General features: G+C 39.2%; 1 protein-coding gene across 6 annotated transcripts in view; it reads left to right on the forward strand.

The window, feature by feature from the left end:
- The window catches only part of LOC116708569 (MAM domain-containing glycosylphosphatidylinositol anchor protein 2-like), a 239,582-nt gene that overhangs the window by 90,823 nt on the left and 127,847 nt on the right, over positions 1 to 20,912 (forward strand). For all 6 annotated transcript variants that reach the window (XR_004336709.1, XM_032546441.1, XM_032546443.1 and 3 more), the window contains 4 exons: positions 4,213 to 4,485; positions 11,005 to 11,334; positions 13,985 to 14,299; positions 17,822 to 18,094. Coding sequence is in view for 5 of the 6 variants with exons in the window: in XM_032546441.1 (XP_032402332.1) it covers positions 4,213 to 4,485; positions 11,005 to 11,334; positions 13,985 to 14,299; positions 17,822 to 18,094 (1,191 nt within the window). In the remaining variant the exon portion in view is untranslated. The remainder of the gene's footprint in view (positions 1 to 4,212; positions 4,486 to 11,004; positions 11,335 to 13,984; positions 14,300 to 17,821; positions 18,095 to 20,912) is intronic.

Here is a 20,912-nt window from a genome sequence, read left to right on the forward strand (position 1 = left end):
CAATAATCAATGTAAGAACAGGGATGAAATCAGTTATTGATTTAACAATTGTCTCAAATGTTTTAGCTGGTATTTGTGAGTGGTTCACTGATAAAAATTTAACAATAGATAATGTTAATAATAATAGCAATAAAGTTAAGGAATAAAGCATTTAAGGTACTAAAAGGTAATCCAATTTATAAGAATTTAATTGATTATAAAAGAAAGCAAGAATGCAAAAAAGGGAATATTGGAGACATTTTTGTAGTACAATAGGGAAAGAAACAAAAATTGAAAAATCTTTGAAAATTATTAAAAGAATGAATGGCATGAAGAGAGAGTTTGAATATCCTATATTAAAAATATATAATACAAATATAACAAGAGATGAAGATAAAGTTGAAATATTGGCAAGAACATTTAGTAAAATTCATAGTTCAAGTAATATTAGTGAAGAGGGAAGAAAAGGAAGAGAAAATACAAAGCTTAAACATAAAGACTTATTAGAGAGTGTTGAAGAAACAAGTAATTTGTTGAATGTTGAATTTACAAAAGCCGAATTGAATTATGCACTTAGGAAGACAAAAAATAGAGCACCAGGTATCGGCAATTTGGTATAGAATGATAAGGCAACTCAGTGAAAAATCAAAAGACATAATATTCTAATTATATAATAAAATTTGGGAGGAGGAAAAATTACCATTGACCTGGAAGGAATCAATTATAGTACCAATAGCTAAACCAGGAAAATATAACTCAAACCCAGAAATCCACAGACCAATAGCTTTAAAATCAAATCTATGTAAAATAATGGAAAAAATGATTAAATAACTATTAATAATAGACTAGTATATTATTGAAATAACAAAGGGTATATGTCAAAATATCAAAGTGGTTTTCGTAAAGGGAGGAGTATTAATGATCCAACTCTATGTCTAGAGCATGAAATTAGAAGAGCAAAAGTAAATAAAGAAAGTGTAGTGGCAGTATATTTACGAACCACACTCCATACCAGTAAGTGGCAGTAATGCTACTAAAAGTTTGTTGCCAACCGCCAGTAAATCCAAGACGAAGGAGAGAAAAACCCAAATTCTCACAAAAATCAGCTATTTTACTAAGAACAAGCTTGATCAATTTTGGGAAATCTGGTCTGTCTTTTACACTTGACTGGGACAAAATAATATCCATCTGGATGGGAGGAAAAATGATTTGTTATAAGGTCATATGGTAAGACAAACTGATGTTCATGCTGGTTGGTCTATTGAGGGTCTGCTGCAAACTTATTTATTTTATTTTTATTTATTTATTTTTTCTCCTCCCCTGTGTGTATGTCCTTTTGGTTTTTGTCTTGTCTCAGATTATATTTTAAGTATTTGTAAGTGAGTATATGTATGTTTCTTGTCTTCTTGTTAAAATCAACAAATATATGTTAAAAAAAGTAAAGTATCCACTAACTGCGATGATCGAGACATGAAAACAATTAAATGATAATTGAGGGAATCTCTAAACCATTCACTTGTAATTTATCGTTTCAAACGGGACAATTTCCCAACAAAAAGAAAATGGCAAAGATCAAACCAATGTATAAAACCTACAATAATCACAAATTATAGGCATGTTTCTCTTCTCCCTCAGTTCTCTAAAATTCTAGAAAAACTTTTTAAGAAAAATTCATAGACAAACATTCACTACTTAGCAGTGATCAATGTGGATTCAGAGCAAATTGGTCTGAAGCCGTAACTGAATAGAAGAAATTACCAACAAAACAGATAGTAAGAAATTAGCTGTAGGTGTTTTCATAGATCTAAAGAAATCTTTTGACTCAATAAATCATGATATCTTAATTAAAAAATTGGAACATTATGGAATTCGGGGAGTAGTTTTGAACTGGATGAGGAGTTATTTAAAGAGCAGGAAACAATCTGTGAAAATTGGAGAGATTGAATCTCTCCCCACATACTGGTGATTGTATGTGGGGAACCTCAAGGATCAGAACTGGGATCAGTTTGATTTATTTTGTATATAAACGACATAAGCAAAGTGTCTAATGTATTAAAATTTGTGTTATTTGCTGATGACTCAAATATCCTAATCTCTGGTGAAAACTTACAACAACTTCTTTACATAGTCGCCTCAGAAATCAGTAAATTAAAGAAATGGTTTGTCCAAATTTAGTGATAATAAATTATCACTAAGTTTGGACAAGACTAAAATCATGGTTTTTGGAAACTGTTACAAAAATACTCCAATTCAAGTTCAGACAAAGGGCGTAACTCTAGAAAGGGTTTATGTTAAGTTTCTTGGTGTAATAATTGATGACAATATCAATATACAAAACACTGGAATGAAATGGCTTAATTACCTCCTCCTTGTGTAAATCAGTTCTCCAGAGCCTTGCTCTAGTCATATATAGTCACCTGTGCTTTTGGATCCAGGAGTTTCAGGATTGGGTCTTCTCTCTTCCTGTGGGGAAAAGGGAACGTTGGAAGAGGAGGTCCTTTGCCATTTAGAATTCAACAAAATTTTAAATGTCAATTTAAAAATGTTTTCCCAACATTATTAAATATTCTGCAGCTCACAAAGAAGAGAGGGGAACCCTCCAAACTATATTTAGTGCAATATAAAGGAGTGGAAAATATGAAGAGTGCAATAAACAAGCTGTAGCTAAGTCTTTAGCATTATTTAGTATTATGTAGTATAATGTAAATTTGTGGAACCCTTAAACAGGATGAAAACTAGAATGAGAAAAACCACAAGAGGAAAAAATGTAACAGGCTTCAGCCTAATCTAAAGAAGCGGTTACATGTTTTACAGTCATCTGAAGTCATCTCGGTGGTTTCCAGGCAGCCAACAATTGCCTCTAATAAGCTAAAGTACCTCTCTTATGGAAGTTGGTCCACATGGGAGGGCGAGCTCATAAAGGTGTAGTGTTTTTATTTTTACAGCAAAAATGTAACCATAAAGACCAGTGGTCTTTATGGTTTTTCTTTTAATTTCTTCAGGAGACATTTACAAAGGTTTTACCAGTTGCAGTTTCTAACACAGAGTTTCTGCATTAATGAGTTAGGCCCCCGCTCCCCCCCAAAAATCTCTCCAACTACACTACAATCCTGTTTAAATAGACAGAGGCCCTACCACTGATTAAACATAAGCAAAACATTTACAAATAAAGCGACACAAATTGCTAAGAAAACTTAACACACACATCACAACTATAAAAGTTGGGAATGCAGCCTGTTGAATACAGTGAAAATAGGTTTATATTTTCAATTGACAGTCAGCTGGTCAAATTTCACAATAGCAAAAAGTTGAAAGGGGAGTTTTTTAAATGCTAAAACAATTTCTTTTTAAAGTAGAAAGACATTATGAACAGGGATTTATCATTTAAAACACATGAAAATACTTGTTTTACCTAAGTGAGTATTTGTTAATGAAGTCACCTACGTGCAAAATAAAAAAACAAACTTGAAAACAAATGAAAGATATAAGATTCCACCTTCCTAACATCTGCAATGCAGCGTTGGTGTGTTTCCTAAGCGTGTGTTACTCACATCTTGAGACACAAGACAAAACAGTGCATATGTTTGACATTGAGGACTTTTTAGGATCATCTCTGCCAACAACCCTCACAGGGAACTGACTGGAAGGTTCTGCCAGATTTTCATGTGATCTTGGGGCCTCACTAGTGACAGCAGTGGCCTGGTTATTGATCTTTGTTGGTCTATCAGAGTGGTTTTACCCTATCAGGGATTGTTCCTGATTATAATTTATAAGCTGACTTCCAATTTAAACTACACAACTGAAGAAGTTTATTTTTGAATGAGGTGAAAAGTCTTCAACATAATAGTAATTTTTGACGGTTACCATATCCTGGATGACTGAGAAACTACATCTACTGTTGTGCTTTGTATATTATTGGTTGTCGAAATCACCTAGATCACTGTTTTCTTCATTTGGTGCTAAAAAATGGTTACTACATAATTTTTGAAAGCTCTGAAAGTGTCTAAATTTGGAGAAATGTGCCATTTCTAAAAGAAAAACAAGGGTCAGTTTGGTCAACAGTTTTCCGGTTAATCTGTTTATGATGACTAAAAGCTGGATTTATATTCTGTTTCTGTAGGTATTAAATTTTTTGTTGAATGTTTTGATAATACAACAGACTTTCATCTTTGATTAATAAAATGTGTAATCAACCTTTATCATGACTAGTTTTTTCCTCTTCTGCCTCCCCAGCTCCTCCCTCTGTTAAAATACTTTTGGATGATCCTGTAGTGGTAAATCCTGGAGAGACGATCACTCTGGTTTGCAAAGTGATGGGTGGACATCCTTTTCCAACACTAAGATGGTTGAGGTTGGAAGATGAGGAGCTACCGAGGAGAGCCATTGTCAAAGACGGTACACTGACAGTCCCTGTTATTAGTGATGACGATGGAGGAACTTACAACTGTGTTGCATCCAACAACGTAGGAAACCCTGCTAAGAAATTCATCACCATATTGGTCAGAGGTATGACAGTAACATTTTGTTCAAACCGAAGTCTGTTATTTGAACTATATAGTAGACTAAGTTTAGCACCTTCCAAACATCTATCTGTAGGCACCAGTCCTTTTACAGGTGGATGGATATTGGAGCTAATTTTAAAAGGTAGATCACCTCAGTTTCACATTGTACTGGGACTTAAAGTACATTACAAGTAGGACAACAACCTATTTTCTGTATACATGTATATATATATATATATATATATATATATCAGTGACGTGCGGTCAGGGGAGGCAGGTGGGGCATTTTTCCATGATGACAGTTAGCTGTCATCATAGAAAAATAATATATAATGATAAAATCATTTATATTGCTATTTTCACCCTGTGGTTTGTACTGTAAAGTATTTATTTTTTATTTAGCTTAACCAATTTTGATTGTTTTTTTCTTCAAAATCACAGAATTTTTGCATTTTCCCATTCAAATGCTTGGAAGTGCAGCTGTTGAGGCAGCAGTGAGCTGAGCCTCACCTGGGATTGATCAAATCTCTCTCTAACCTCACTGGCTGCCATTCTATGGGAGCATGCTCCTCCTGTCTGTTCGTCGCCAATAAAATGGTTAAAAACATTTAATGTATGAACTGGTTTTCCATAATTTAGCTTACGTATATAATGTACAATGTTTTTTGTCACCAACTGTGTGTGTAACGTGTTTCCTGTGCTGAGAAGAGATCAGAAATGGCAGAGAACAGATTCGAGGCGAGGCAAGCAGTTCTCCTGCCTCATGGCAGGGGGCGCTCATGATCCCAGACATTGTGACTCCACAACTGCAGAGTAAGATACAGTAACAGCTAGCTAGCCATACAGTAAAGGCTGTTTCTCAATATGCATTCTTGTGAAATGTCATCGACAGCAGCCCAAGTACTGTTCCAATTCTAAGTACGCATCCAGGCAAGAACACACAAATTACCTGGATGTGTTCTTGCTCCGCCCATTTTATCGAGGATGCATCGATGCATCCTTCTGCGGACTTGAGCCAGCAAGATATTATTGGTATTTTATAATTTGTGTCGACAGTCTTTCAAAACCAATTACTATTATTCGCTAATTAACCGTTTTTGGGCATTTAAATTCGTAGTAGGAACAATATTTTAATACAATGTCCCTTAATGATCAGAGAACCATACTTTAATTTGTAAATAAAAAAAACACATTTCCCTAACATTAGATGGATGGATGTTTATGAATCCCTGGCAAACCTGGGGAATAAGGAAGGAATCAGTTAACTGCATGACTCAGGCTGGCCATCATCTAGTATGATTTGAAATTTGAGATAAATATTTTATAAGCAAATAATCTGATGAAGGTGGCAAACAAGACTCAAACTTCACTGGTAACAGAAGTCTGAAAAAGTCATTTGTGGTGATAAATTATTTTCTATTAACTTAAGCTTTTCACAATCAGTAATAAAAATGTAATCCCATTAATTTTAAGGTGTTTCTACTTAGAAATTACATTTCCTTATTTATGTATATTTGATGTCTGTTAACATTTGTCCTAATTATAAATGGTAAAGTAATTTATGTGTTAAACTGGACAATTTATTGAAATTCACAAAAGCTGAGTGATGACATCATCAAGAAGGTCCTGTTCCAATTGGTGAACTAGCGAACTGCGTCCTTGTGAACTCGGTAAGAACAGACTTTCAACTGTTCTTGCGGGTATGGACTTGCCAAGAACACAAAAACGTACTTGCGTTCTTAAGTATTGAGAAACAGCCAAAGTCAAGTGGAGCGATATACTGTATATATATTTTTTTTTATTTATTTATTTTTTTTACATTTTTTTTCTCCGAAGAGTTTTTGCGGCGCTAGTGGCTCGTATTTTTTTGACAGTAGGCAGACAGGAAGGAGGGTGAGAAGAGGGGGAAGACATGCGGCAAAGGTCGTCGGGACTGGGAGTCGAACCCGCGACGTCCGCGTCGAGGACTAAGGCCTCCAAACGTGGGGCGTGCTAACCCCTTGCGCCACCACAGCACGCCCCGTGAAGCGATATATTTATAGTTTTCTCCTCGTACCACTGCAATCACTTATTAATAATCACAAAATAAACATTAAGCCTAAAACCATACTACTGCAACAGACTGAAAGTTCTGCTCTTTGTGTGGGAAATATTTCAGTGTTTTTTTGAGGCGTTGTCAGTTGTTATGGCAACGAGTCTAAGCGTAGCTGCGCTGACAGAGAGCGAGAAAGACGTGGTTTTTAGTTGTACTTCAACAGTTTTTCCCTTTGCTGTGGAGCACAGCACAAAATTAATAATAAATAAATGTCCAAGTTTATCTCCGCATTGCCGGCAGTAAGTCGGGCTCGTTTCTGGTGAGAGTTGGACTCCGCCAGGGCTGCCCTTTGTCACCGATTCTGTTCATCACTTTCATGGACAGAATTTCTAGGCGCAGCCAAGGTGTTGAGGGGATCCGATTTGGTGGCCTTAGGATCTCATCTCTGCTTTTTGCAGACGATGTGGTCCTTTTGGTCTGCAGCTCTTGCTGGAGCGGTTCGCAGCCGAGTGTGAAGCGGCCGGGATGGGGATCAGTGCCTCCAAATCCGAGGCCATGGTCTTGAGCTGGAAAAGAGTAGAGTGCCTTCTCCGGGTCAAGGGGGGTGTCCTGCCCCAAGTGGAGGAGTTCAAGTATCTCGGGATCTTGTTCACGAATGGGGGAAGAAGGGAGCGGGAGATCGACAGGCGGATTGGCGCAGCGTCTGCCGTCAAGCGGGCGCTGTACCGGTCCGTCGTGGTGAAGAGAGAGCTGAGCCAAAAAGCGAAGCTCTCGATTTACCGGTCGATCTACGTTCCCACCCTCATCTATGGTCATGAGCTTTGGGTCATGACCGAAAGAACGAGATCGCAGATACAAGCGGCCGAAATGGGTTTTCTCCGTAGGGTGGCTGGGCTCTCACTTAGAGATAGGGTGAGAAGCTCAGTCATCCGGGAGGGACTCAGAGTAGAGCCGATGCTCCTTCACATCGAGAGGAGCCAGTTGAGGTGGCTCTGGCATCTGGTCAGGATGTCTCCTGGACGCCTCCCTGGTGAGGTGTTCCGGGCACGTCCCACCAGGAGGAGGCCCCGGGGAAGACCCAGGACACGCTGGAGGGACTATGTCTCTCGGCTGGCCTGGGAACGCCTCGGGATTCCCCCGGAAGAGCTAGAAGAAGTGGCCGGGGAGAGGGAAGTCTGGGCCTCCCTTCTGAAGCTGCTACCCCCGCGACCTGACCCCGGATAAGCGGAAGAAGATGGATGGATGGATGTCCAAGTTTCATTGAGTTAACGGATTATTCTACTGCAACAGCGTGGCTATGGATGACATGTAAAAGAATTGTCTTTTTGCCCTCCAGCGTTGTCGGCATGAGTGAAATTTTCTTATGTAAACAATAACATGCAGGGGCTCTATATTTGTAAGTATGATTATGATTAAGTCACCAGCTATGAACTTCACCACACGTCACTGATATATTGTTGGTTGTTGTCCCACTTGTAATGTACGTCAAGTCCCAGTACAATATACTGCATATATATATATATATATATATATATATATATAAACAGAAATATAAAGGCCCCATGTCAAATATTATTGCCATGTGGAGTTAACCACTGTAAATGAGCATTTGCTGACATTTTTTTGTACAAAAATAATATTTCTCTTGATTTGTGTATAATTTTTAATCCAATTTGCCATCAGTAAGCACTACTCAGTGAGTTGTTTTTTTACTCAGTGCATGGGTGGGACATCACCCATGGGTGATCAGATAAAATGAGCAACAACTGGACAATCCTTGGACTGGGGACAATAAAAGGCCACCCCACAATGTCAAATTTTGTCACAAGTCATAATGCCTCCGATGTCTCAAGTTATGTCAGAGCGTGTCATTGGCATGTTGGATGCAGGGACGTCCACCAGAGCAGTAGCTGCACGGCTCAATGTCCATTATTGGACCATAGGCCATTTAACAACAGATGAGTCAGTCAGCAGCAGCTCTAACAAGTTCAGCTAATGTTCAGTTAGTAACATGTTGGCCTAAATATGTTGTAATTTCCCTATTAACTACAAAATTGCTGTTTGATACGCCAAACTCATAATTAAATCAAAAATGTACATGTTTTGTTATATTTTTCACCCATGGAGGTCGCCATTTTTTCACTGATGACTTGATGAAGTCATTTGATCCATTCTGTACTGGAGTCTACAGAGTAAACACAGGAAGGCTAACTATACCTGAGTTGTTTATCATATTGTTTGACTGGTGTAATTTTAGATAATGCCACACTGTGTCACTATTGGCTGTTATAAAAAAAAATCTGGATTATTTCCCAATGAAAAAAGGAAGAACGCAGTGCGAGAGAGGTGGAGTGGAAAACAATTTCAAAACGACCTAATCTGTGCCCTCGACATTTCTCCAAAACACTTTGAGTCGTTTATAGCAGCAGAACTAATAAAGACGATTGTTACCTTAACAAGCTAATAATAAATGCCACGCTGCCGTGCTGAGACAGGCACAGCTGAAAGCTCTTTGAAATGCTAACGGAGCTATGCTGCCTCCAGTACTAAAACCACCAATCCGACTGGACGCATGGAGGTCCAGTGTCAGTGGTAGCAAAGTCCGTTGTTGCTGTTACCACCAGAACCTAAACAGCACAGCTGATGCCGAACCGGACACAGTGTTACAGACCCTGGGAGAAACATCAAAGACAAGCAGCGCTAAAGGAGCTTTTACTACTGGAAATGCTAATGGAGCTAGAACACCTGTACTGAATGTGAAACTACTACCGACACCAGGTGAAGATCAGACCCTAAATAGCTGTTACCAAACCAGACACAGAGCTATAGAAGTACTTACTGGATCACACAGTCCCACCAGAGGTATGTGTCATTCATTGTTTCATTTACGAAGCTGAAGGTAGTGTTGAGAACGAGATAGTTTTCTACTCGTTGCTCATGTCACTTCTCATCTCCCCAGGTCCATTGATGTCGGGTGTAAAAGTGAAACCAAGACACCCAGCATCAACTTCACATTCATCTAGTAGATTATTCAATCAACCAAAAACATAAAATTGCACCAACATCTCAACATGATCATCAGATAACAAAATCACAAAGAAAACATAAATCACCTTCAGAAAAACTACAAAGACGCATCTTCGGAGACACTGTGTGGACCGGAAACAAGTTAGTCTCACCCTAGTGATCTGACTAGTTTTAGATCAATTACTTCTATGTCAAAGTACATCAAGGCAGGTTTTAGCTGTAATGCGTTCTGACATTACTGTTAGAAGTGGACTCATCCTGTGTGCCAGTAGCACGTGGTGGTGGGCTATTGCTGATACTTTCTGCCCAGAGCAACGCAGGTGTTACTCAAGGATGAAATCTATTTGCTCGCTCCCATCCTTTCAGACCATTTTGACTAGTTTCTGAGATCAGAAACATGCAGGTGTTACTTCTACAAAATATTCTATCCCTGATGTGGTATGGACTTTATCAGCTGTCTAGTGCATTCCACAGAGCTATCACACCTAAACTGCCTGAGCCTGGCTCCTGTGACCTGCACTGTGCTCTCCTTACCTCTTTTGTGACCGTGCACAGTCAAAAGAGCAGGTTTTAATTATCAAAGATTGACACACATCTCATAATTTTTCAGATTCAGAGAGTACAGACATGATCAATTACAAGATTAAAACATATATTATGCTCAAGATTTTATGGTTAGTTTTCTGTTTTATTTTTTGTTATAATGAACTAGAAGCATTTTCAAATGAGTTTATATGGCCTCCACACTTTGAAGAATTTGATCTAATGTGAAAAACTCTACTGATAAGACTAATTTAAATCATGAATATCAAAATGCTCTAATGATTAGGCTATACATTGATTAAATCAGGAGTGCAAAACAAACTACATTGAGGACTACTAAAAACAAACATAATCAATCTAATATTTCCACAGTAGCAGCAGCAAAACACCATCTCCTCATCTTCATCACTGCTTGTGATTTCTACATTCTGATCAATTTCAACGCTCCGGTTCAATTTGAAAAGGCTTACTAACGTCACTGTTTTGGCTGGAGGAGCCAGGCAGTTGGACCATATGACATCATTTACCCAGAATGCATTGCCGCATGAACAACATGGCAAAATTTGTGTGACAATATTTTATTAAAATTTCTAAAAATTGAATAACCTACAGTGTTATTACTGTATTGTTTTTACATCTAAAATAAATATTTCCCAAATAAAGTCTATTGTTCTAACTAATCATGGATCCCTTTAAGTCTGGTTTCTGTTCAATCAGAAATCTCTGGAAATGTTTATCCAAATATTTCCAGAGTCTGATCTCTTGCATGTCTCTGTCCAGCAACTTAGAACAATTATAGTTTCTCCCTTACCTCCCTTGGTCTAATCTGTTTTAGGTTTTAGCTCTTGCCTTATGATAAGAATGATAATATAATATTCTATATAACATTGTCTCTACTGTTTTTATTATTTACTCCAGGACTACGTAAAGGTCGGTTCTGGATCACACCAGACCCGTACCACAATGAGGACAACATTCAAATTGGTCGGGAGGTCAAGATTAGCTGCCAGGTGGAAGCCACACCTTCAGACGAGCTGCAGTTCAGCTGGCTAAAGAATGGCCGGCCATTGAAGAGCTCTGAGCGAATGGTCATCACCCACACTGACCCTAACATCTCACCAGGAACCACCAACCTTGACATAATTGATCTAAAATTTACAGACTTTGGCACCTACACATGTGTGGCATCACTGAGAAATGGAGGAATCCCAGAGATCAGCATTGATGTAAATATTTCTTCAACCACAGGTGAGGTACTCCCTGGAATTATGACTTGGTAAATCATTTCTGCCACCAAAATAGTCTTTCTGTTGAACCAAAAACTGTTTTTCTAACATCTTTACTGACTTCTGAGAGTGAAGCATGTGGAGAGTCTCCACTAAAAGATGAAAACCTTTGTGTGTCATGTTGGGTTCCAGTTTCTTAACCCACATGCAGAACAACACCAGGAGAACAGGAACAACATTGTGCCCTTCATGAGACCATTTGCTTATAAATTATCTGTCTCTACTGACTAAGCATGATGAATATATTTTGGTTTAATCATTTATTCCTTTGCTCTGCACTCATAAGCAAGAAAAGTAATTATATTAAAATAATTATTTCATATTTATTATTATGTGGGCCCTCAACTTGTGGGTGAGCACCATCCCCACTATAAACAGTGTTGGTGCTGTACTGCTTCCCCCTCCTGAGACACCGGATGGTGGACCAGAATCGCCTCGAAGCCGTACGGAAGTCTTTCTCCATGGCCTTTCCAAACTCCTCGCACACCCAAGTTTTTGCATCAGCAACCACCCGAACCACATGCCGCTTCACCCGCCGGTACCCATCAGCTGCTTCCAGAGTCCCACAGGCCAAAAATGCCCGATAGGACTCCTTCTTCAGCCTGACAGCATCCTTCACCGAAGGTGTTCACCAACGGGTTTGAGTTGGGTTCGGGCTGCGCTTTGTCTGGTCCCTCACCTAGGACCTGTCTGCCTTGGGTGACCCTACCAGGGGCATAAAGCCCCAGACAGCATAGCTCCTAGGATAATTGGGGCACTCAAAGCCCTCCACCACGATAAGGTGGCAGCCCAAGGAGAGGCAGGGGTGCCCAAGTCTAGTTTTCCAGAGCTACCACTCTGCAGTTTTAGATGCGTTCCTTCTCTAACACACCTGGATCAAATGAATGACTCATTATAGGCCTCTACAGAACTGAATGCTGCTAATGAGGGAACTCAGCCTTTTGTCTGGGGTGTGTTGAAGCAGGGATGCATCTAAAAGTTGCAGTCTGGAGGACTGGACTTGGGCACACCTGATTTATACTGTCAATGTGGCCTGTTGAGGGCAGCCAAAATGTTCGACACCCCTGGTTTAAGATTCTTAAATAAAAATAATTAATCATGCCGCCCCCAAAATACTCACTCTGTGGAAATTTCCACTATTATTTGTATCTTGATCAGCAAAGGTAAATAGTCTTGTAGAGCAGAAACAGACAAAGCTGTTGGAAGAGTAAAATTCTGTGTACAGCTAATTATGAAGGACCAGAACCAACTAGAAATCCAAGGAAAAGAGAACTTAGTAAGTTTTTTACTTTTTCACGAAGCAAATCAAAACACAGAATGATTTGTAGTTTGGCTACAAATCATTCGAATAACAAAAAAAGTTAAATAGGATTTAATTGACTTCTGTTGCGAAACATAAGTTTAACAAAAACTTTGTGACAATATTACCTAGACTAATTTTTTGAAGTATTATCTATCTGAGTGCCAAAGCTGTCACAGTTTCAGCAGCAGATGTCACTAGTGAGTAATGAAAGAAGCATCAAGTAATGAGCCTTTGGTAAAAGCAAAGGACTGGGAAGCTTCACTGCTTCATGAGGCTTCATTTGGCCATTACTTGGTTTTGTTTCACAGTCCTTTTCAGGGTGTGGTTGTTTCTATTGCTTGTCTACTTTCCTATCATGACTTTTCCTTCCCTTCGTGTCTATGAATGTGCTTGGACACAGAGCTCTGTGCACAGCCAGACTCTTAAGGAATGACCTTTTGTGACTTTGTCTGCCTTGTGCACAGTGTCGATAGTCATCTTTTGGACAACTGTTTCCCATGTTTGTGTATCCTATGGAACTTGACTAATACCATTTAAAGACATATGCAGGTGTTTTGAGTTAGTTAGCTGTGGTACTAGATGTACCACAGCTATTAGAATATTGTTAAAAAGGTCAGTACTGATGAGTACTGACCTTTTTAACAATATTCCAATTTTTTGAGATACTGAATTATGAGTTTTCATTAGTCGTCTGTAATAATCAACAGCAACAAAAATAAACATTTGAAATATATCAGTCTATGTGTAATGAATGAATGAATATAATATACAAGTTTCACGTCTTGAATTACATTACTGATTTAAGTAATTTTTTTTCATAATATTGTAATTGTCACTCACTCACTTTTTACCATACTAAGAGGTGAATCTGAGGCTAAGCATATGAATGTCTTGGGCAAGCTCAAAGAATGTTTGAATTAAGATAATTTAACTTTAGGACTTACAGAAAGTTGTTACAGAGAAACACTTTTCTCTAACGACTTTCCGTAAATCATTATTAGTGTGATGTAATTTTGTCATAAAATTACATTGCACTAATAATTTGTGTCATTTTGAGTCTCTTCCACACAAAAATGTCATGCGACATCCTAATAAGATTTTTCAATGCCTTACCTATTGTAGTGTATTCTGACGGTTCAAACACAGCCAGTGAGTGTCCAAACAGCTCAGAGAACCAAATATAGAACTGTGTTTGTTTGGTAAATAAAAACTTCTTTAAATAATTTCTTAATGTGGGAGAATTCATTACATGGAAGACACTTGGTGTTTCAGAATACTGACCACAATTATGTTTTTTCCCTCTCTTCAGTTCCTCCTGAACTTTCAGTCCCAAAGGGGCAATCTCAACTCATAGTTCTGGAAGGAGACACTGTTGACCTCCAGTGTTTGGTCTCAGGAAAACCCAAACCCATCATTATGTGGTCTCGGGTCGAGGAGAGTGGGCAAACTGCAGCACTAGCACCTACGATGCCTGATGGCTCAGTACAGATGGAGAGCTACGATGGTATACTGAGAATCTACAACGTGACAAGAAAGATGAGCGGGGCATACCGCTGCCAAACAAGCCAGTACAACGGATTCAATGTCAAACCCAGAGAGGCCCTGATTCACCTTGTGGTGCAATGTGAGTAATGCACACACAGCACACATTCAAATTCAATCAAAGAAACACAATAATGAAAATAAAAATTTCCACATAACTACAAAGAATAGTTTGTCAAGTTTTTTGCTCTCTCTCCATTGTTCACCCACATGCAGAACAATGGAGTGGTGGCATAAATGATGAAAAAGGAATTTAATGAAAATGATGAACGGCAACAAACTTAAATCACATGTGGTGATTTAAGCCAGGGCAAAAGCACAAATAAAAAAACAAGTAAAAGAAACCACCAGGTAGACATTGTGTAGCACAAGGAAGTGACAAGAGTTGACAAGAGTGACAGGCGAGGAGTGATTGAGAATGAGAAGCTTAGACACTGGGGGATTGAATGTTGAGCAAAAGACCTGGGCTGATGAGCTAATTGATTTCAGGTGTGAGTGGAGGGAGGAGGAGGCAGACAGAGGAGAAGGAGAGAGACATTGGCACAGGGGGTGAGGGAGAGTACACACAGGAACAGGAAATAAATCCAACACTAAAGAATACCAAGACTAAAGAAACATTGAAAAGCTAGAGTCACAAAAAATAACTATAAATATGAAATAAACATAACTGGAAATATTAAGAACTGAACCAAAGAAAAACATGAACAAAGTAGATCTAACCAAAATAAGAAACAGAAAATAACAATGAAACTAGAATCAAACCAAACAAAACAAATGAACAACCTGGGATCCTAACATTACCCCTCTCCAAGGTGAATACAAGACATCGATGAAGTCCAAAAATCAAGAAAACAAAAACAATCCAACCAGAGTTGGTGGAGGGGGCCTTGAAAGGAGGGCAAGGGAAGAAACACAAAACAAACTAGAGTTCGAGGAGAAGGGAAAGGAGAAGGGACCTTGGAATGCAATGAAGGAGCAGGGTTGTTGGAAAGCAATGAAGGATCAGGGACCTTGGAAGGCGATGAAGGGGCAGGGACTTTTGATAGAATCCTTGGAAAGAGCCGGCGGAGCAGCATCCTTAGAAGGCAGCGGCAGAGCAGGGACCCTGAAGGGGACTGGCAACAGAAGATTCTGAAGTCTGGAGGTTGGCGATGAGGGTGGAGGAACCCATGAAGATAATCTGTAGGTCGGCCTTTTGGCCGGTGGAACCCAAAAGACGATTTGTAGGTTGGGCTTTTGGTCGGTGGGACCCATGAAGAAGATCTGGAGGTCAGCCTCTCAGCTGGTGAAACCCACCAAGAGGATCTGGAGGTTGGTCTTTTGGCCAGTGCAAGCCTGAGATTTGCAGATCTTGGAGGCCAAATGCAGAAGAGTTTGTACAGGCAGGACTGTTGCTCCACATGAGCTTGGGGCCAGCAATACTGCAGCACCAGAGGAGGTTGAAGCTTAGGAGCTGTCATCCATTGATGGGATTTAAAGGGTTAGGGTATGAAGTCCTGGGGAAGGCAACCCATGTAGAGGCTTGGGAGCTGGAAAAGGCGGCCTATTTACAGACAATGATGTTAGTCGGTCCACTTTTTTCAGTAATGCTTTGCTGTTTCAAATCTAGTACGCAGACTAAAGTTACTTATCTAAATCCCTGCGTTAACATGCATTACCACGTTTGTCATTTTCTCTAGTATTTTAATTTTATTTCCTCTATGTGTCTTGGGAAGTGACCGTGTTTTTATGCGACAATTCAATCACATTATCAGCACTTGCAATAGGACGATGCGACAAAAATAAACAATGGAGAAAGAAGAGAGATACGCATTTTGTTGCTGGAAAAACAGAAACTATTTTGTGTTTCTGTCAGCAAACGATGATAATATCAAGGTTTGTTGTATCTTCTATGCTGGCAAGAGAGTGCTGTCTAGCTTCAAAAGTACCACATCAAATCTGAAAAAAACATTTGTAGTTGCAACACAGGAAGGTCAAGCTGAAAGGGAAAGTCAAGCCAGGTGATTCGTGAGCTGCGACACGAGGTCCCCCACCACCCAAACAACAAAATCTTGACTTGGGTACAAAACTTGAGCCCCTGGCACTTTTATCCTTTATACCAGGGTATTTTCCAAATACCCTTATAGAGGTTTTTTTTTCCAATTCAATATCCTCTCACTCCAGCCATAAATTTATTCTTTGGTCTTCCTCTAGGCATCCTCCCTGTCATTTCTATCCTCACTTTTCTTCTACTGATGTACTTACTCCTCTGTATGTGTCTAAACCATTTCCTTCTGGATTCTCTGACTTTATCTCCAACACATTTGCCATGAGCTGTTCTTCTGGTGCATTAATTCGTGATATCATTCATCCTTGTCACTCCCAAAATAGAACTTCAACATCTTCACCTCTGCTGTCTCCATCCATGCCTCCTGTCTCTTTGTCATTACCGCTGTCTCTAAGCCAAACAACATCACTGGTCTCACCACTGTCTTTTACAGTTTTCCTTTCATTCTCATTCATACCCTTATCGCACATCACAGCTGACACTTTTCACCACCCGTTCCAACCTGGTTGGACATGTTTCTTTACTTCATCTCCACGCTTCCCTTTTGCTCTGGACTGTTGACCCTAAATACTTAAATTTATTACCCTTTTTATCTCTTTTCCCTGTAACCTCATGTCTCCACTTGGGGTCCTCTCATTCACAAGTATTGTTTCTTCACAAGTTCACAAGTATTGTATATCAACCGGATCAACTGCCTTTCCAGTCGTCATCCTTTTCAATCCTGTCCGTGCTTCATCCTTTCTAAGCCACTTCCTGGTCCACTGTGTTAGCTTCTTCTCATCTTTCTTCTATCTAATTTTCTCCATTCAACTTTTTGAAGTACTCCTTCCATCTTTCTCTAACACTTTTTGCAATCCTTCTTTAATCTCCAGGCTAGTCAGTGTGCCATAGATACTTCTACCTTCACTTTACACTATATCTGCCTGTACTCTTGATGACTCAGTCAGCTCCTCCTTGAAAATCACACAACTTTCTTCCTTTTTTCAGCTTTTACCAGTTTGTCCTTGGATCTGACTTTGTCTTCATCTTTCTCACCCTAATTCTCTACACGTCACCATCTTGTATTGGCTGGCAACCCTTTCACCTACCACAGTCATTCGGGATCCGCAAATGCCTACACAAGTGCCTACATTTCCATGAGCTCCTTTGCGGAGCTGCAAGGGCCCCTCATTCCCTACTCAACTCCTTCTGACTAACAATAGCATCAATTAGCAAACACCTGGTGAATGTGCACATCTGCTGAGCTCATCATACAAATAAACTTCTTGGTGCTGTCCTAAGAACATTGTTAAATGTTTAATGAGGAAACACTGAGATGACATGCAGCAGGTGGAGTTTCAGAAAGACCTCCAGCTTCTTAAAGAAACAGAGGTCAATTTTAAGGCATTAATTTTCAATGTCAATGTTTATAAAGAAATGTTTAATTAATATACAGCATTTTTATAACAATCAAAGTTGTAGTTACTTTAGTGTGTTATAAAATCACACTATGTGCCTGGAAAATACATAATTTTGCCCTTTTAATAACTAGTTATGATTTTCTTCTCTGTATTTCAGTCACTCCGACTGTGAAGCCTGTTTACACAGAGGTACGTCAGGCACTTGGCCGAGCATTCAGCCTCACCTGTAACTTACTGGAAGCTTACCCAGCTCACCATCTGCAGTATGAGTGGAAACTGGGCTCACGCCTGCTCACTGTTGGTCAATTTAGTGACCAAAGCCATGACACCAGTTACCATGTTAAAGCTCTGAACCGAGAAGGCTATGGCGAGTACACCTGTGACATCACCAATGAAGCTGGGGCAGGTCGGTGCACCTTCCTACTTACAGGTGAGTCAGTTTGAATGATACGATTATAAGTTTTTCATAAAATATGACGGTGTGTGGGTGTGTGTGTGTGGGGGTGTGTGTGTGTGTGTGTAGGGATGGTGCGATAAGCACAAGATAAATTAAAATAAGCTCAATTATGAAATGAGGGTGAGAATTTTCAGGTGCTTGCTTGTTTGTTTTTGTGGTGTCTCTCTTTCTACCAAAGACACTGGATGACAAACATCTTCACTCCGGCACATCAAATGGCTCCTCCCCTCTTGTTTTCTTACAGTAATGGGCTTGGCACATGTAGAGCAACAAACAGCAGCGAAAAGTGTCAGTTTTCCATCACTTGGGGCGAACACAAAACATGGGATGTGAGAGTGATGGCATGGACAAAAGTTGAACAATTTTCAACTTTCTTGTGTTGCATTGCTTCCTTGTGCCTGAGACTAATGGTTGATATATTTTGAAGGGCAAGGTTGTTTACAGAGACTTCATAATCCAATTATGTATTTATGGTTTATTTATGTATTTTGGATATTTTAATGTTTTAAGAGCCAAAATTAAGATAGACCCAGTCATGGCTACTTCTGTGTCATAAGAGGCTATATCCATTCCAGTGGAGTGCGGTCAGAGGAGGAAAGTGAGGCAGAGCCTCACTTGTCAAAATGGAAAAAATATAATGATAAAATAATTTATATTGCTATTTTCACCCTGTGGTTTGTACTGTAAAGTATTTATTTTTTATTTAGCTTAACCAATTTTGATTATTTTTTCTTCAAAATCACAGAATTTTTGCATTTTCCCATTCAAATGCTTGGAAGTGCAGCTGTTGAGGCAGCAGTGAGCTGAGCCTCACCTGGGATTGATCAATCTCTAACCTCACTGGCTGCCATTCTATGGGAGCATGCTCCTCCTGTCTGGAGTTCAGGTGGCACAGTCACAGGAGGGTTTGTGAGCCTGTTAACTGTTGCAAATAAAGCTTGAGCATTGTTAATGTTTTTACTTATGATTTCCACAAAGAACATTTCCCTTGCAGTGTAGAGTGGTAGCTACACAATCTTTCTTTCCAGCTTTCATAATAAACGTGAAGTAGAGTTTTGCTTCATATGGCAAAGTTGTCTTACAGATTTGTTTGCGCATTTCTCCACAGAGACTTGTTCCTACAAGACACGACCTTCACTTTTTGGGAGCAATGGAATTGATATCTGAAATGTTAAATATAAATATCAAACTACACTTTTTTACACTACAGCTTAAGGGAAAGGAGGAAGATCAGATTTGATTGAAAGTTTCTGCTGTGTTGTCTGTGAAAGAATATTTTGTGATAGTAGCTGTTTGGCTAATTGAGTCAATGTTGATTGTGCTTTCAAAGATTAAAGTGAAATGATCAGGCACTGCGACATCAGTTCAGTGACATTGGAAATATTCACACCCTTACTGATAATGAGGTCCAGTGTGAAACTCGATTGTGTTTTGCTTGGTTAATATGCTGAATTAGACCAAAATGATCAAGAGTATCGCACAGCTTTTGCCCCTCTGTCTTCAGGCTTGTCAACATGGATGTTGAAGTCTCCAACAATTATTAAATAGTCATGATCAATGTATATAAGAGATAAAAATTCATTAAAGTCAATACTATGTTGGAGAATTCCATAAAATTAGTGTCTAAGTTCATTTATAGTCTTTTACCTCAATACCCAGATATTCAAAAGAGGTCAAATGACCTAAGAGGATTTCATTAGAATTTATGAAATTCTTACATATGGAGGCCACCCCTCCTCATTTTTTGTTTTCTATTCTCCCTTGAAAAATTGTAATTAGGAGGCGCTGATTAGATTAGTGCAGGTGATTCAGTATTGTCATCCAGCCATGTTTCTGTCAGGAACATATCATTTACGAATAGACCTTTAACTAAAACAAATCTTATATTTAAAAGAGCCATTTTAAGTGAGTTGGTGGCAGATAGTTCCTGAGATCGAGGTTCCTTTAGACAGGGGATCAGTCTGATGCATTCTGGAAGAAGACATGTAAAAAAAAAAGTCTGGACCCCAGGTTTCAGACCTTAGAAACGAAAAATGGTGAATCCTCAGGGGAGTCAGAGCCAGGTGGCTTAGATGAAGTAAAGTCTGATCCATGACCACCAAGAAGGAGAACATGTTAGTTCATTCCATCTGTAAATTTGACAAACTCAGATCCCTGGAGAAGACATTTCTTCAGAGGTGTTTTGTGACTTCACTGAAGGAGTGGGGGCCAGTCACTCTGACTCCAGTTGATGTTTTGTCAGTTTGTTTTGGAATAGTTTGTTCCTGATATGTGGAGGGTTGAACCTGGGTTGAACTCAGTGTTTCTCTCCAGAAAATGAATCTTTCGTTCTGCCGATTGGAGTCTTTGTATTTTACTGCTGGTGTCGACCAGAGGCATCTTGCCCCATCTCATTTTGGAAGGGGAAACAGAAGGAGAAAAAGTAAAAAAAAATCCCACGGTCCTTAGGTTTGAAGAATCCAGTTATGATGTCAATAATGTAATTATAACTATAAAAACTGTCTTTAAAATAACTCACAGGTAAAATTATCAGTAAGGACAAGAAAGATCAGAATAAACTGTTCCTCCTTTAGTCAATAAACAGCATTGACTAAAGAGTCAGCTCTTTAGTCAATGCTGACTAAAGAGCATTGATTTGCTCTTTAGTCAGAGCAAATCAATGTCCTCTGAACAGGGGATTCTTTCCCCTTTTCAGATCTCAGTTAACTAAATGAGATCTAAATCTCAGTTATTAGATTTAGATTTAATGGAGTTGGAACCATCATAGCCAAAAATCGATGAGTATTTCCGA

The sequence above is a fragment of the Xiphophorus hellerii genome, chromosome 19 (genome assembly GCF_003331165.1).
Source record: "Xiphophorus hellerii strain 12219 chromosome 19, Xiphophorus_hellerii-4.1, whole genome shotgun sequence".
NCBI lineage: Eukaryota > Metazoa > Chordata > Actinopteri > Cyprinodontiformes > Poeciliidae > Xiphophorus > Xiphophorus hellerii.